The 17,488-nt window shown below is 40.1% G+C and overlaps 1 protein-coding gene across 10 annotated transcripts in view; it reads right to left on the bottom strand.

Annotated features, from left to right (window-relative positions):
- Positions 1-851: 851 nt before the first annotated feature.
- The window catches only part of otofa (otoferlin a), a 53,027-nt gene continuing 36,390 nt past the window's right edge, over positions 852-17,488 (bottom strand). Inside the window, exons 16-48 of one of the 10 annotated variants that reach the window (XM_026999022.2) lie at positions 16,961-17,069; positions 15,482-15,674; positions 15,021-15,141; positions 14,796-14,896; positions 14,501-14,591; positions 14,299-14,415; positions 14,043-14,195; positions 13,691-13,880; positions 13,379-13,503; positions 13,108-13,242; positions 11,955-12,116; positions 11,503-11,574; positions 11,121-11,240; positions 10,742-10,903; positions 10,490-10,649; positions 9,984-10,138; positions 9,733-9,762; positions 9,393-9,527; positions 9,230-9,305; positions 8,916-9,058; positions 8,662-8,799; positions 8,424-8,561; positions 8,144-8,271; positions 7,556-7,726; positions 7,279-7,439; positions 6,857-6,999; positions 6,573-6,661; positions 6,069-6,167; positions 4,018-4,259; positions 3,524-3,702; positions 3,238-3,338; positions 2,567-2,768; positions 1,848-1,929 (exon numbers count right to left, since the gene is read on the bottom strand). In XM_026999022.2, coding sequence (XP_026854823.2) covers positions 2,588-2,768; positions 3,238-3,338; positions 3,524-3,702; positions 4,018-4,259; positions 6,069-6,167; positions 6,573-6,661; positions 6,857-6,999; positions 7,279-7,439; positions 7,556-7,726; positions 8,144-8,271; positions 8,424-8,561; positions 8,662-8,799; positions 8,916-9,058; positions 9,230-9,305; positions 9,393-9,527; positions 9,733-9,762; positions 9,984-10,138; positions 10,490-10,649; positions 10,742-10,903; positions 11,121-11,240; positions 11,503-11,574; positions 11,955-12,116; positions 13,108-13,242; positions 13,379-13,503; positions 13,691-13,880; positions 14,043-14,195; positions 14,299-14,415; positions 14,501-14,591; positions 14,796-14,896; positions 15,021-15,141; positions 15,482-15,674; positions 16,961-17,069 — 4,320 coding nt within the window. In that variant the 3' untranslated portion in view covers positions 1,848-1,929; positions 2,567-2,587. Of the gene's footprint in view, positions 2,769-3,237; positions 3,339-3,523; positions 3,703-4,017; positions 4,260-5,804; positions 5,904-6,068; positions 6,168-6,572; positions 6,662-6,856; positions 7,000-7,278; positions 7,440-7,555; positions 7,727-8,143; positions 8,272-8,423; positions 8,562-8,661; positions 8,800-8,915; positions 9,059-9,229; positions 9,306-9,392; positions 9,528-9,732; positions 9,763-9,983; positions 10,139-10,489; positions 10,650-10,741; positions 10,904-11,120; positions 11,241-11,502; positions 11,575-11,954; positions 12,117-13,107; positions 13,243-13,378; positions 13,504-13,690; positions 13,881-14,042; positions 14,196-14,298; positions 14,416-14,500; positions 14,592-14,795; positions 14,897-15,020; positions 15,142-15,481; positions 15,675-16,960; positions 17,070-17,488 lie in introns of all 10 variants that reach the window. The other 9 variants (XM_026999020.2, XM_035524669.1, XM_026999026.2 and 6 more) reach the window with 9 other exon arrangements.

Here is a 17,488-nt window from a genome sequence, read left to right as displayed (position 1 = left end):
TAAAATGATCCTCATCCATCTGTGGTCATGTCTTTTTTTCTCGCGTACTTAGATTTTACTTAGTAGAGCTGATAAATACCACCAATACCAGCATCAAGAGTTTGATTCCCAGGAAGTTACACATGCTATCTACTGATAAATACGTAAGTTGCTTTAGGACTGTCTGACAAATGCTTGAAACTTACTGCAAATGCTTGAGGGTGTGGCACTGTAAAGGCAGCAAAGATTATGTAGTTTTCAAGGAGAAAATACATTTTGAACAGAGGTCCATCATTTAGCTGTACAAGCTAAGTAATTATACTTATATATGCTTTAGGTATCTGCTTGAAGAGCTAGGTTGAATTTATGTTATACACCTTATCTCTCACTCACTCTCTCTCTCTCTCTCTCTCTCGCTCTCTCTGTGTGTATGTGTGTGTGTGTGTGTGTGTGTGTGTGTGTGTGTGTGTGTGTGTGTACACACACACACACACGGTCAAATAAAGTATTTTGACTCTTAAAACAAACGGATTAAATAATTTTAATAAGCATGTATTTGACAACCATAGAGAATGGTGCACATTTTACAAGCCAATGCAATATAATACAATATAATCTTATAATGTTGATAAACTTCTGACTAAGTGCAGATGGAATAGAAAAGATCGACAGGCCCAGGAATATTATCCCTGTGAGAATGATTATCACCACAAGACAAGCAAATTTATACTGCCTCCAAGCGAGGATAAACGCCACCCGCACTGGATTGAACAACCACGACAAGATGGTGGTAGGCCGACTGTGGAGTGGAAAAGGACACTGGATTACCCAGGCGTCGCACCCACACAACAAACACCACCAGAGGCAGTAAAACATGCAAGTGTCTTTATTTTTAACGAGTTTATTCAGTCTTCATACAGACAAAAATAAATCAATCAATACCTAAATGCTTCATACTGGTAAACAAGAATTATAAATACACCCCCTATGATATAAATAAATTGGATTCAGTGCAATCAAGTTAGTTATCAAATTTGTTGGTCAGTAGACGTCACACAAAACACAAATTTCTTATGGAAAAAAAGCAAGCAAGTACAAAACTACAGTGTAGAGTTGGGCACAGCAAACAAAGTACACTAAGAAGGAGATAAATATACAAATGTGTTAAAATTCTAGATGCTGGAAGAAGAATTTGCCACCTCTCCTCACTCCCTCAACATACTAGAGGATATAGAATGAAAATGCAATCATCAACGTAATTAAAACATCAAATTCTCATGTACATGAAAAGCTTGCAACTTTATTTTTAGCATGTTCTATTTAAAGTTTATGATAACTTTGTTTAAAGACATTGTTGCATGCAAATCAACTGCATTCAGGTTTGTACATTAACAATAAAGATGGGATCTCAAACAGGTCATACAATATTGTAATAATGTATTAAAGATCGAATTTATTTCTTCACCTCTTATTGAATGGTATTACACAGATAAATCCAGAAAAAAAGACATGTCTAACTGAGATATAAGCACAGTTTAAGAATTGGAAAAGTATTCAGGAATGTGAAACATTTGAAAAAATATGGTAGGTATGCAATAGTGTGGGTTAGTGAACCTTCCCGAAAGGAAAATTGTTTACAAAACGCATCAAGCAGCATCAGTTCTGAAAAATGAAAAACAAGCTTTGCAGATAGACTCTTCTGAGGAGGAGGAGTTAAATAAGATGACCTCTCTCCCTTTGTTTCAGTATCAGCCATTTGAGCACCCCCCTCAGGCTCCCAGTAGCTTCTTGACCAGATAGCCAGGCATGCTGTAGAGGAAGAGGCCCACCATGATCAGCAGCAACAGGGCCAGGACTATTTTGATAATGAGCCATTTATAGCGGTTGCACACTAGGTAGCGGATGGCCTTCAGTGGGCTCAGGAACCAGAGGAAGGTAGTGTCGGGCCGGCTGGTTGTAGTGGGGATAATGAGGTGAGTTGTAGAGATGGAGAAGGGGGATGGGTAGCGTGTGGGAGAGAGAAGCAAAGCATGTTAGTGGTTAGTGGTAGGCTACAGTCATTATTAAAGACATGGAGGATTAATTTAATTAATCATGTTTTTCTCCGCTACTTAGTAAATGTTGGATGAGTGCAAGACAGTAAGTATATCCCTGACCCTTGATCTTGACCCTTAATTATATATCTTTTGAGATATATAATTATAATGATATAGAACACTAACGGACCAAATTGTATTAAAGAAGACAGTGATCAAAAAAAAAAAAGATGTTTACAGGTATATATTTCAAACACTGCCCCAAATCTCAAGAGAAAAATTTATAACTTGACAAATCAGACCATCAAAAAAAAGTTAAGATAAAATAGGAATGCCCAGTGACAGAGAGGGTGAGACAGGATGCCTGAATGCATAACTAGCAACTTGCAATCTGCTGTACTCCTCATTTCCTATCTTGGGCCAGTCAAATTTAAACAGACACAGTTCTTCTTAATAAAATGTGAGCTTGTGGAGTGGTTAAATGTTGCTCTAAGCACAGAAGGCGTGGAAGGGGTGGGGATTGGACAAAGGAGGGTATAAGGGAGGGCTACCGAGGGTCCTGCCCTCTCTGCTCACGCCCCCAGTAGTTTCTTGACCAGATATCCAGGGATGGAGTAGAGGAAGAGGCCGAGAAGCAGGAGGAAGAGCAGCAGGACCACAGTCTTCACAATCAGCCAGCGGTAGTTGTGCCAAATGAAGTAGCGAATGGACTTCAGAGGGTTCATAAACCACACGAGACTGGTGTCCGGACGACTTTTTTTTCCAGAACAGGAGTGTATTCAAGAGTGGAGGAGATGAACAGGTGAGGGTAGGCAGGGGCAGGGGAGCCACACGGAAGAAGGAAGGAAATGATGATGGAGAGTGGGAATGTTAGAAAGAGGAAAAGTTAACAAGATAGTGGGAGGGCTGTTTGTCCTGCATGGAAGAGGGTGCCTATGCTTTATGATTATCTTTTTGTGAAGATGGATTGGAAATGGGAATGCTGAATACAGTCCAACTATAATAAGGTGTTCTGTGACTTCTTTAGGGATCAATGCAAAGCACCACTATGCCTAATATTATTCTGAGAGTACACTGTCACTTTAAAGATGGGGAATATAAGTAAACAATTGTGTTTGTTTCTAAGATATGCTTGTGTATGTTTGTGTGTGTGTGTGTGTGTGTGTGTGTGTGTGTGTGTGTGTGTGTGTGTGTGTGTGTGTGTGTGTGCTAAATATCTTACTTTGGTTTCTCCAGTGGGTCTGGCTCATTCCTTCCAAGGCCAACAGGATTTTTCTCTGCTTCCTCTGCTGTCATTAGATGGAGCTCTGCCTCCACTTTGCCCTATTAAGAGAATTATTACTAATGATAAGAGTAGTTTGGGCTTGTACATTGGCATACTTGGACTATACACTCAGGCAGTCTATGCATGGTAGCAGCGCTATAATTTAAAGCTGTCAGGGGGTTTTGTGTGCTAGGAACATATTTTTGAAGGAAATCTCATATGGTGAAAGGTGTTCAGGCCTCACCGTAAGCTGTAGTTCATCATTCTCATCTCGGGCCACAAAAGGCCACCAACCCTTCACCCTCTTCTGTTTGAAGATTGATATTGTGGGCAGATCCTGTTCGTTAAGCACCATGTCAATGGAGCACTGCTTTGCTGTTTTTGCCCCACGAAGAAACCGGTTCAGATCCAACTCAATTGCACCTGTGAGAAACCATCTATCTTTTAATGCTGGAACAAAATGTTGCATGTCAATAAAAGCCACATGGTGCTGGAGATAATCCTAAGACGAACATGGAGGACAATAAGGCCCCTTTGACATATAAATGCATACAACTTCTTACACTCACAACACCTTTCTCACTGCATGACATTCTACCAGCTTTAAAGGAACTGAAAAACTGATTTTCACCAATTTCCCAAAGTACACCACAATGTCTATATGAGATCATAGCACTGAATCATAAAAAATGCTTGTAGTATGAAAGACCCTATAATACAAAAGGGGGTTTATCATACCCAAGAAATCATCGGCGGAGAAGTGGTCAGCATCCCATACTTGGAGGGTGAGGCGTGCAGGGATCTTGTACTCAGTCTCATCCCAGGAAAACAAGGACTCTCTCTTGGAGATGACAATTTTCTCCTCAGCCATGAGATAGTCGAAGGGAAACACAAACCGCCAGTTGAAGTTGCCCTCCCCGGTCAGAGAGTGGTAGTGCACATCTGTGTCCTGTTTATCCTCCTGTTGCCCTTTCAGCCAGCTGGGCAGGGAGGCCATTTGGAGTGGTTACCCACACATTTTACTTTAAAACAGTCACACTGTGATACTTCACACATAAGACCACAAATGCTTGACCTTCCCTCACTCGAACTTATTTAAGAATTAGCACAGGCCTATAAAACCTGTGGCAAGCCAGCTTATTTATTGCATATGATGAACCTGCTTTCAATATAGCAACAAATATTGGGATCTTGTGATTCTTGCTGTAATGTAAATAGTGAAATTAATTTAAATGCCTCCTTCTCATGACTAGAACCTAGTACAGCGAATACACACAGCTGCTAATGCTACCTAATGTTACGTCTCATGCAATAAGTGCTAGGATGCTAGCATTATTAATACATGTATTTACAGTAAAGGAGTAATGAATTTATTTAAAAAGCAAGCTGGTGAAAACTGATTGCATATGTAATTATTACTTAGATTACTATAGCACAATTAGACAACTGTACTATTATAGGTTAATGTGTACTAACCTGTAAATACTAATATTATTAACACCTACTTGGAATGTAAAAATGGAAAGAAAAGGGGAATTTAAGTAATATCTCTCAGTATTTCTGAGCATAATGTGCCCTCTGTGACCTGCTCACATTAAAGATATTGCAAATTCAAGGATGACACTGATGACCATTATTCACATTATTAAAGCTGCTCATTTTAGTCATATGGCTTATCTTTCTTTCATAATGTACTTGACACTCTTTCATAATTGTCATTGAGAGATGCAAAAACCTCCTTGGCTTTATTGCCAGACACCTGAAAGCACTTGAACTGGAATCCAAGCAGTTCTGTTGGTTACTCTCTATTGGCTGAGTTGATCTAAAGATTTCATTTGCCAACAAGACCCATATATTTCTGTAGTACATTGTCTGTTCCACGTATAAGCACCAACACAGCAACCCTAGCCTTGGTAAGGAAGCGGCAGTGATTCAGTACAAGAAAATGCATGACAGCTTGACAATGCATAGTTAGGTAATCTCCTTCAAAACCAATGTAGGTTTTATAGAAAATGCTAGAGTTTTACAGTCTACAGTTAGAACACATTTTGTAAGACATTTATATATTTATTATGCTTATAAATCAATTGCTAGAAATCAATGCAGTTTAAGCAGTTTATGTAGTTGTTGCCATGCAAACAGTCATGTTTAAGGCTTTCATGCATTATCAGGGAAACATTTTCAAATCCCGTGGCATTTAGTGCCCTTCTGTTGAATTTTAATGAGAAACCAAAACCATAGCATTTAATCAAATATCTAGAAGGTAAAATGTATATAAACTACTAAATGGTTGATCTTAGCCTCATGCTTATAATATTACTGGGTAATCATTCATTAGTCAACATGTAATAATATTTTAGCAGTTGTTTTAATGCTATGGTCCCATATGGCAGAGGTATTTATTTTGCCATGACTGGAACAGGAGCAGAAGGACAGGCTTAAGTAACTTTCGTTCTTTTTAATAAGGTGCTGGCTAATGGTAAGCACTGGCAGAGAAGACAAGCCATGCAATGGAGTCATTTTACCCCCTGACATAGATGTCAGACATCTTCTCTCCTGTCATGAAAGCATCGTCTTGTAGAACTACGTCATCAGTGTTCCAAACAATAACACGGAGCTCAAATCTAGACAGCACAGCAATAACGCAGACGAAACGCAGACATAACAAGGCCAAACAAGACACGCACAAAAATAAAAACAAAGACAAAACAAGGGAAAGGAAACAAACAAAACAAAAATACATGATTAACAAGACCACCCATGTGTGTCACACACCTGCCCATACCTACCCCCTGACAAAAATGTCACTGGACTTTTCCCCTGTGAAGTAATCATCGTCTTCCAGTATTACCTCGTCAGTATTCCATATTATCACCCTGAGCTCATATCTGGTGAGGCGGTGGGGGAGGGGCGAGAAGGGGAGGACATGTGGTCATCTTATACGCTTCTCTGACTAAACTATGTATCAGAAAATATTATGAGTTAGAAAAAAGAAAGAAAGGAATCTTATGAAAAGGTAAAATAGAGAGATGAAGCATGATATCTGTCTCTGTGTCAGTATTTCTGATGTCCTTTTGGCAAAAACATATAAGGAAAAAAAAAACATTCATAACATTGAAAGTTTCATTTTAAATCCAAAAGACAGCAATATCAGCAATAGTATGATGAGAAGTACTACTTCATAAGATGCGGCAAGTGCATGAGTATTCAGTATTTCTAATCAGTATTACTTTCCTACCAGATAAATCATCAGCAACATCAGCTCTCTATTCCCATAAAAGGGTAAAACCCACCTCTTTGGTTTACGTGGTGATATATCTATGGCTGGTCCTGGGGCAGGTACGTCCAATGGGAACATGTCCACCCACATCTCAATTCGTCCCTGTCCAGTTTCATTTATAACAATTAGTGAGAAACAATTACATTTTAACGAGGCTTAGTTCATGAGGTTCTTTTTGAAATACCTGTCATACCTGCATCATTTTGAGGAACACATAGGTTTGATGTTTTCTGTAAAGAATCTCTTTTAAAGGTTCATGTATTAAATTGCAAAAAACTGTGAGTGATCTGACCTTACCTGCTCTATGCCTGGTTTATCAGGGTTGAGGAGAGGTCTGGTTTCGACGTGCTCTGGGACAAGTTTGCAGCCTACTCGAGGAATCTCCTCCCAGTGCTTCAACACAGTTAGAGCCAAATGTTCTTCTGTCTGTTTCTTAAAACCTGCAGAGCATTCACACACACACACACACACACACACACACACACACACACACACACACACACACACACACACACACACAGACACACACACAGACACACACACACAGACAGACATGCACACATATGCACAAACACATACACACACCACATAAAGCGATATTAATCAATGCAGTCATCGCAAGTTATTAAAATTGCCTTTCACTGATATTCATAGATTAGACCTGTTGTAATCAAACTGAAATAGATTTTCAGAATTACATTTTTTTTAAAACAACTCACCATTTTCATCTTCAATTTCTGTTGGCCCCAGAAAGACACGGTTTGAAACCTTAACCTTTCCACCTGGCCCATAATGGGGCCCATCCACCTTGCCCTCCTTACACAGTTTAGCAAGTATGTGGGTGGGTTTTTGTGGATCACGCCACATGTTATAACCATGCCTGCATGCGCCAAACAAAAACAGACAATTCAATAGACACATGGTGTTTGGGCTACAGATCATGGGTGTAACCATGTATTTGTGTCAGACAGTGAGGCTGGACAAATAACTGCTCACAGAGAGTAGCTGAACGCGATGCCACAGGTGGCTCTGTGTTTACTGTAGTAACGATTCTCCAAATCCACTTTAGTCTCTCCAATCAGATCATCAGTGCCAACTAAATCCCAGTCATACACTGACACTGTCAGCATTGAGTCCATTGGAAACGTAGCCTCCATGTCAAAGGACCTTTAAAAGATTAACCCATTTTTCTTTAACAGAGACATGTGAAGACCAAACAAAGCAACCTATAACATATAACTGTCTTCTCACTAGCACTTAGTTTGCTGAAGATGGTCTCTTGAACTGGAAACCATCACAACTATAGCTCTCCAGCTCTTAGGAGTCTATATGTTCTATTCTGTATAGTTGTTGTTGGTATTATTTTTACATGTTTTTTAAAGAGTTTCAGGAAAAAGTGCAGTTTATATTCTGTTTGCCTCTGTCTGGATTGTAAGGATACTGTTCCTTACAGGGATAAATAACAGACTACTAAAGCTACTTGCATAAATCTACCAATAATACTACCACTACTTCAGATGGTATTCCAGTTGCAATTCCCTTTCATATTTGAAACCCATTAGAAAAACACTGTTAAACACTTACTTCCCAAAGACAGGATTCAGCTGCTTAGAGATATAGTTTTCTTTGTCCTTGATCTCTGATTTCCCCAGCTTGATGACAATGTAGGGGTCAGCTTTCCCATTTATGTCTGCAGGGTGAAGGTCTGTTGCCTGGTAAAAGAAACAGCAGATTCTGTTTTGTGGATGATTTTTTTAGCTCATTAAATCCAGCAATGTGGAAATGGAGGTGAAGGACAAACACTAAGTAAGAGTATTTTAGACTAAGGTTTTAGGGTTATAATGTGAAATAAGAAACATCTCACCCTGACAACATAAATCCTCACGAGGACATTGATTGGATCATTGTGTGGTATACTCTGAAACATGCCCATATTAGGATCAAATCCAGTTTCTCTGGTGAACTCCTCTGATAGTGGTATCTTGTACATACACAGTGACCCCTAGATTAAAGGTCACAGAAAGAGGTCGGCAATATAGTGACACACAAAAAAAGTGGTTAGCCTTGCTTTGAACTACCGATGAAATCAACAGGGCTCATACTTTGAATCGGCCAACGATCCTGTCATCGTCCACAACTGTGGTGTCATCATCATCTCCTGCTTTTCCTCTGTACAGGTTAAAGGTGTGAAGCCAGTCTTCAAAGTGATCAAACTCACTCTCCAGTTCCTTATGGTACACCTGAGTATAACCAAAACAGTGGTGTACTTTAAGCACAGCCAGGATAAATAAAAACTTACTAAATAATGCACATTTCTGCCCTAAGGATCAATATTGCAGTATAAAAAAACATTGACCAAAAGTTCATCCACTTTGGACTTTGGCATTTTCTTCTCTGGCCCCTCACTGCCTTGGCTCTTCTTCTTGTCCTTGAAGCTCCTGGCTTTGCTCTTCTCTTTAGTCTTGGTGCCTTTCATGTGAGCCTCATCAGGTCTGATCTCTGCAGTTAGGATTGACATCATATCTCATATGCAATATACTTTAATCCCATATGTAATGCATGTGATGAGAAGGAGTGAATAAGGAACAGGTAAGAGTACTGGTATGATGCCTTTCACACTGCCTCATTGCCCCTTGGCTCCTTTTGTGCATTCTAAAGCAGACTGATTACCTGCGCCTTCTGCTGCATTCTCCAGATCCTCTCGCTCCTCTGTCTCTGCAAAGAGCCCTTCCTGGGCTCGCAGATTCTACATACAAAGGTGTGAATTCAAACAAAAATTTTTCTTGGCAAGGTATCTGGGGACTGAGGGAATAGTAATTGCAGAGTTTCTCACCTCCATCATGGTCTCTATGGAGGCAAAATACTTCGACCACCAGTCCAGCATGCTTTCATCTGGCTCCTCATCTTCTGTTTCTTCACCCTTCTTTTTCTTTTTCTTCTTTTTCTCTTTGTTCTTTTCATCCTCGTTCTATAAGAATAAAAATGGCTTTATTGTTTTCCTTTTAATTTTAAACTCTTTATGGCCATCATGGTTGTTATTAGAATAGTAAAATGCTTTAAGGGGTTTGAATGGATGGTCTACTTTAACGCATTAACAGAAGATGCCCATAAGGGAGGCTTTCAGGGACAAAAATGGTTTTTTAATCTAAAAAAGCATTTTAGTTGTGACTTACCACATCAATTTTAACAACAGCATCAGATGTCTACAGAAAAGGGACCATATGAAACAAACATAAAATCACAAATATAAACAAAACAAATAATTATAGACCAACACAAGGATGAAATGAGCATATTTACATAGGGCCACAAATAGCTTCTCAGATACTGACTTCCACATGTAGACATACTCATGAAGTTGACACTGTGGAGCTGCCAACAGTACAGGTGTTTTGAACCTCAAACCACTAATAAAGAAACTCACAGCATCCAGTTTGACAACAGTCTCCATCTTCTTTATGTTGGTGTCAGGGTCCATGTTGACCACGATGTCACCTGAGGGGTGAGAGATGGGGCAGGAGTAGAGGTGGGAGTGGGATGTCTCATTGGTAAGAGCCATATAGCCATAGGCCAGCCTAGCTGGAGTGGGCAGGGTCATTTGGTTGAGCAGTCAATGCCCAGTGACAACAGAGACAAGGACAAGACAGTGCCACCAACAATTCAGAAAGAGGACAAATAGAGACAGAAGGGAAGAATGAAAATTAGATGAAGGGAAAAGGAATAGCCTTTTTAGCCTTTGTAAAAGCCTGTAATCATGTGGGGGTTTTTTTTTTAGCATCTTGCCATAATTATTTTTTGGTAATGCTGTAAATAGTTAAGAAAATTATAAGAAACTCATGAAGAGTAAGAGCTTTATAGACCATTTAGAGAAAATGTAAAGGAATGTTACAAGCTCTGGAAAACAGCCTCAGTCACTGAGAAGACTGGTACCTGCATTGGCCCAATCTTTGGCCTGCTTTGGGGGTATGTAGATAAATTTACGTAGGCTGGTCACAGCATGTGAGCCAACCAGGGTGTAGCGACCAAATGCTCTGCAGTCCACCACTCGGATATTCAGAGGAGGGTGGAGCAACTCATTCTCCGGCAGGTCCTGCCATAAAGCAATACCAAATTACTAACCCAAAATGGCATCTAAAAGTATCAAACATGCGATTGCAATACTGTGCATCAAAGAGAACTCACCACTTCAAACCACTTCACCAGAGTGTTGAAGTTTGGATTTTTTTTGTAGTTCTGAATGAGGGCTGATTGGACTCCTTTGCCTGCACATTCAATGTCCACCCGAGGTCTGTCCACCTGGGCAAGGTTAATTCTCTTCAGTTCCCTCAAGCCCCAGAACAGAACCTAAAGAGTGACAAAGTGGTTAATTCAGACACAGTCTCTCTACAGAGTTGACCCAAACCACCACAGAAAGACAAAACATTATATGCAGTACAATCAGTAATGACAGCAACTGTCACCACATCATTTAAGTGCTTCCTGTGTGACCTTTGCAGTAGGATAAGCTAGTGCTTGTTTGTGTGTGTGTGTGTGTTTGGGGGGGGGGGGGGGGGGGGGGTACCTCTATGCGATATCTGCTGAGAACAGGCCGTATGCCCAGAGGCACTGGCATGATAGGTCCACGGTCACAGTCTGCTGGCCCGTCAGTGGGAGGAAGTTCTGTTTTTCCTGCTGGACCAATCTGTGCATAGAGACACAATCAGCAAAATCAACCACACTTCCTGCAATTCATAGTCTCAAAACACGAGTATATAAAAATCTACTCCTAATATAGTGGTACATATTTTAATGTGCTCATTTACAAAAATGGCTTCCTTTCAAATCTTTGCAAAACAGAAAAGCAACATTAAAAAGGATGGAGTCTGTTACAGAGGAAATGGAACATGAACTACAGAGAAAGAGACTGCTGTAAAGAAGGATGAAACGTTTCCTGAGACAGGCACCTTGATTTGAGGGACAGCAAAGTCATGGACAGCAATAAGAGCCCTCCTGATCTCCTCACCGTCATAAGGGCTCTGCCAGAGGGCCAGTGAATGGGACACAATGGGACACAGTGGGAGATAATGATATGAAAATGGAAGGAAGAGCAGAAAGAAACAATTGAGAAAGACAGGAAGAGAAGTCTCTGTATTACTCTTCTACTGCAGATAATAGAAAAATTGGAAAAATTAGCAGTTTGAAATGTTCAAACAATATACAGTTTTGGCACTCTGTGTGTGTGTGTGTGTGTGTGTGTGTGTGTGTGTGTGTGTGTGTGTGTCTGTGTGTAATGAAACTTGATTATTCATGCATTCTTCTTGCACAGCCACTCAGGAGTTAGGAGATAGGAGGCACCAAACTGGACATGCAGAAAGAGTGCTCCTGAGCTCAGTTATGCCTGCGCAGGGTTCTGTACCTGCAGCAGCTCAAATGCAGCCAGCAGCTCTCCGGCAGTGCAGTTGCCTCTGTATATCTGATAGTACTCCAGCTGGGCTGGGAACCGCGGGGGGCCATAATGCTCGTCGGCCATCTTGGTTAGTGGCTTGGCAAAGGTTCGGCCAATGAAGTCAGCTTTCCCCTGCACGTAACACCCAAATACACACAAAAACAGTTGTGCAAAACAATTCGCAAACTCTGGGGGTCAGTGTTGGCACACACATTTGGATTTAAGATATGCCGGTAAATATGATTAACTGACACTAGTTTAAACATGTATAAATAAAAGTGCAATAAGGCGCATAATTGTAAATGTAAAGTTTAACCTTTTTTTGTTTTTTATTAAATGTCCACGAACAATTACATAGCTAATGCTAATGCTAATTAGCTAACATTAATGCTAATGCACCTATGTAGTAATGTACATTTTTCATACATTTGTAACTACAAAAAATAAACTTTTATCCATGACAGTTTTAGAATTATCAAGAGGCACGTTCATGCACAGGACTAAAGCAGACACACCCTCTTAAGGGTGGCTGCTCATTTTATTTGTGCTTCTAGCTCTCACACTCAATACAGCACCATTACTACTACAGCTATAATGACAGCTATAATTAAAACTACAACTAATAGCAAAACAAAATGCACAACATCACTAATTTCTCTAGTTTCAACCCCCAAACAAACAAACAAACAACAACAACAAAAAAACAGCTTTGCAGTAGCATGCACTAAAAGTTGATTCATGTAATCCTATTGGAATAGTGGGTCTCTTCTTGTGACTTAGGCCCAATTCACTGCACCTCTTGCATGCCATGTGAAGCTCATCTTATTGCTTAAACTTTTGGGTAAGAGAAGAGCTAGAGAAGGCTCTCACCCTGTACTGAGCAAAAGTGTCACCCAACAAAGGGGTAGGAGCTGCAGAGTTAAACAGGAAGAAACCTCCAGTCTGGACAATGGAACACATTCCCATAAACTCTTATCATAGCTAAACCAGAGCGTCTTATCAGTCCATTACACATTCCTAAAATGCAAAATATAGCATAACTATCAAGAGTGCAGCCTTGGGATCTACTGAAGTGAAATCCAAAGTCAATTTATTTAAAATAATTTAAAATTTAGAGCCTTACCACAGTGTCCTGGTCATAAATTTCTATGACAATGATTGGAGGGTCATCACGGAGTTCGCTAACCTCGCCATAAAGCTCAACATTATCAAATATCAGCAACTGGTCCCATGTAGGACAAAGAGTCTCATTGAGTACCTGAAAATTAACATTATGCATTAGATGATGTGGATATAAATACACACATGCGCACTCACATGTGCGCATTCACACAGACACACACACAAATACTCATTCAAATTTGTTGATGAATTCACAGGCAAAAGAACCTTACCTCTGTGACCTGACTGTGTGTAGAAAAGAAGACCCTGGCGAAAGGATCAGACAGGCCGCTGGTGTCAGCGGCAAAGAGGCTGCGGGCCTGGTACATGTGAGCCCTCAGCTGGAATACCTGCTTCACTAAAGCGAGAGATGGAGGGCTCAAGGAACCAGTACAAACCTGGTTCAGAGACGTGCAAATCACATACTGTTTGCTATTATGCCTTCATGCTATTGGTCACGTGAAAGGAGTAAATGAAAAAGACAGCATGGCATGGTTTTCCATGTCTAGACTGAAGAAAAGAGGGTAGATAGAGTTCATCCTTACTGTTATAGATGAGGCTGATGGGTGGCACAGACTGAAGCCCTGAGCTCTTCATTGCTTTCTTCTCCTCAAAGCCATTGGGCAGGCCACTGAGGAAGTCCTTCCTCTGTTTATTAAGGCCCAGCCACAGGTACATCTCCAGCTTAGCTTGAACAGTCCACCCAGCCTGACCGAAACCCTTCTTTCCTGGCAACTACGTATAAACATATTATATAATCACTGACTTCAGCAGCCTTCTTTTAGAGACAGGAAATGAAAAGAATCCCAGTAGAAAACAGAAAGAAAGATGACACAAGTAGCTACACATGTAGCAAGAAAGAGGTACATGTACTGCAGGGAGACATGGGAAACTTGCCCGAAGGAAGCAGGCTTTAACTTTTCCACAGTCTTTACCCATCTCTTCATCCACGATCGAGTACAGGATGTCTTTGGAAGGAATGCGGGCATATGCTATACGCTTGTTGTTACTCATCATCCAAATAAACACATCTGGAATACTGTGCTGGGGCTGGACACACACATACACACACAACACAGACAATCAAAAATGACAAGATTACAATGTGATGTTCTTATGCACTTGAAATGCTGTGAGCTGAAGTTCATCAGACCTCATCGGCCAGGAAGCGGAGCCTGTGCAGGAAATTCAGAGCTGCCTTGAGCTTGTCTCGTACTGTGTTCCTCTTCACTTGGGAGCGAAGTGTCTTGGCCTGCTGGCTCATGCTCTCCTGCCAACAACACACAAGAGCACATGATATCAGTTTGCTGGGATTGTGTCTACTAAAAATTTGGTATTGTGAACTAACACCATACCATCTCTCTCATGCACGACTTCAGCCTCTCCCGATCTAGCTTGGTTCTGCCTGCCTGGCTTTGGTCTTTGTTAGCCAGTGTGACAAATCGACTGTCAGGAAAAAAAGATTAGAGGAAATGAGAGGATTGTTACTTAATTAATCAAGGTATGTCTTGCACAACTGATAAACACATTTTTAAAGGTTTCTACTCATTCCTTTACAAATCAAACATTCCTGAACCACTGGGCTGGAAAAAAGTGCTCCAGGTGCTCTCCAAAATCACAGTGAGCTTTCAGACTCTCTATCACACACACCTGCAGCCAGTGCTCAACTCCTCCAGAACACCCCTCAGTCTGCGTTCTGGATAAGGCTTCTCTGTCTTTATGATCTCCTGAACATCATTTAGACCCTCTTCCTGTCAAACATGTATGCACATTTTTTAAGCAAAGAAACAGCACAAATTTCAACATATATTCATTTCTAAGAGAAAGTACCTATTCCACTTCTTGTCCACTTCAATTTAAACAAATTCTTCTTACCAGTTTATCTGCTATCTTGTCCATGATGTTTGAATTGTAGAGCCGTCTCCTCTGGTCCTGCCACCAACTTTTAATATAGATGCAGGGCTTCTTCTCAAAATAAGGTAGGTGAAAGTAGTTTCTGAAAAATTACCATTGCAGGGTGGTTTTTCATGAGACTTTGGATATTGTTGATATAATAAGTGATTAAATTAGTTATCAATTAAAATCAGTTTATAGGACTACAAAGCATTATGCCATTGTATTTCATGTTCAGTTTCAGCCTCACAGTCCTCATCTACACCTATGATCGGTATATTCTCTATGATCTCTTCACAACTAGATCAAATCAATCAAACTGCCATTTCTATGCAGCACCTCCATATGTTTTGTTTAGCTGTGGAATTTTGTCAGTGAAATAATGATAATAATGAAATGTACAGACCAATCTATTTTCAGACCATTCTACCTTAGGCTCTGACCTGTCAGTAATTACGGGTTTCATAGGGGGGCTTGAGGACACGGACACCAGATCGCCATCATCTTCAGCCTCTTCATCAGTGGAGTTTTGGATCAGCTCTGATTCCTCTTCATCAGCCTCCCCTCCACCTTCTCGGTTTTTCTTCCTCCTTGACACTGATTTGCTCACTCCATCAATCTCATTACCATAGTTGCCTAAGAAAAGGAAGGCATACATAGAAAAGGTATTTGTTTCAAAGTGATCATCTGTATTCCTAACTTTGTGCACATTTTCCCATTATATTTAGTCTGTTATAATAGTGAACTGTAGTAGTATACAGATTCTGGCAAGAAAATAGGCACAAAAGTTTAGTGCTTCTTTCAAGTCATTGGTGTGCAAGATATCAATTATGCAATCTTCAGGTGTGAAAATGTGATTGCCTCAACACCCCCCATGAGATTTTGTGCAACAAAATTGAAGTTTTTTGGATCAGTGATCAGAAACCAGCATGAGTGCTTCAGTTATGCACCAGCCATGAGTTGGGCCGTCCTTTCCAAAAGAAATGTAAAAACTGAAATAAATGTTCAGGAATGGTTTCAGGAACATGACAAAGAGCTCAATTTGGCCTCCAAATTGGCCTCCAAATTTCCCAGATCTCATCTCTGGGATGTGCTAAAAAACAAATCCAATTCATGGAGTCCCCACCTCATAACTTACAGGATTTAAAGGATGTGCTTCTAACATCTTGGTGCCAGATTACACAGGACCTTATCAGATGTTTTGTGAAGTCCACAGGTCAGAGCTGTTTTGGCAGCACGGGGGAGACCTACACAATATTAGGCAGGACCTACATAATATTATGTGTACAAGAAACACAAGGAACCAAAAACAAACACAGGACTACTGTGACTTATGGACAGATGAATATAAAGTAGAGCTTTTTGTCAACATGGGTCTTGTTATGTCTGGTGAGCAAAAAGCAAGTCCAGCTCCCAATAGTTACATTTTAGGAATTACATTGTCAAATCCAGATTTAAACATTATTGAAATGTTTTGGCAGTTTATGCATGTAGGCAGGCAAATGTTATGGCGCTGAAGCAGATCTGCAAGGAGGATTATGGCAAAATTCTTCCATGGCATTTTGAGACACTAATTAACAGCTAAAGAAAATGTTTGCTTGCAGTTATTGCTGCTAAGAATGTGCAACCAAATATCGAAAGGAAAGCAGCATGCGCTTTTTCAAATAAGGGGATGTTGAATACCTTTTCTTAGTAAATACATAAAATGTCTATCACATTGTATATTTTGCTCCCTTGGGGTCCCTTTTATGCATTATTAGGTCTTGGTTTAAGATGTCATTCAGTGTGTGAAATGTGCACATATTCAGGAATTCAGACAGGGTCAGAGGCAAGCACTTTTTCATTGCGCTGTATATTTGCCAACAACATGAATTAATCAATGTAAGTGATTATTATGAAGTTTATATCAGTCATTCCCCCACCAATAGTAACTTCAAAGTTGATGGGTTTATCTCCAATCTTCCTGTCAATCATAGTGGCCTCTAAGAAGGCTCCAAATAGGAAGAATTCCTCCACTTTTCCTGTTGCACTCTGAAGGGAGAGCACAAAAATAAACTTTTAAGTTAAACTTCCATGGATCTTAGTTCTGGGTCCTACCTTCTAAAATTTTATATCTTTTCTGTTTTGAACAGTTCCTTGCATTATATATAGAATTCTTCTAGCTTAGCAGTGATATACTGTGTAAAATCTTTAATGTTATTTTCCCTAGAACTCAATACTGTTTTTGTTTTTCACCTTTTCACTGTAGCTGCTTGAATATTCTCTAAAGTTCGATGATTAAATTCTCTTTCTCTGAACTCCATTCTATAAATTGTATTCTACTACATTCAATTAAAAAACTAAATTAACAATGAACTAGACATTGAACTGAACATTGTGCAACTGAATCAACACTGAACCATGCTGCTAATATAACACATGATTAAATGATTCACATAGTATAAGAAATT

Source organism: Electrophorus electricus, chromosome 3 (genome assembly GCF_013358815.1).
Source record: "Electrophorus electricus isolate fEleEle1 chromosome 3, fEleEle1.pri, whole genome shotgun sequence".
In the NCBI taxonomy this organism is placed as follows: Eukaryota; Metazoa; Chordata; class Actinopteri; order Gymnotiformes; family Gymnotidae; genus Electrophorus; species Electrophorus electricus.
The sequence above is the reverse complement of the archived record's forward strand: the minus strand, read 5'-3'. Positions and strand labels throughout refer to the sequence as shown.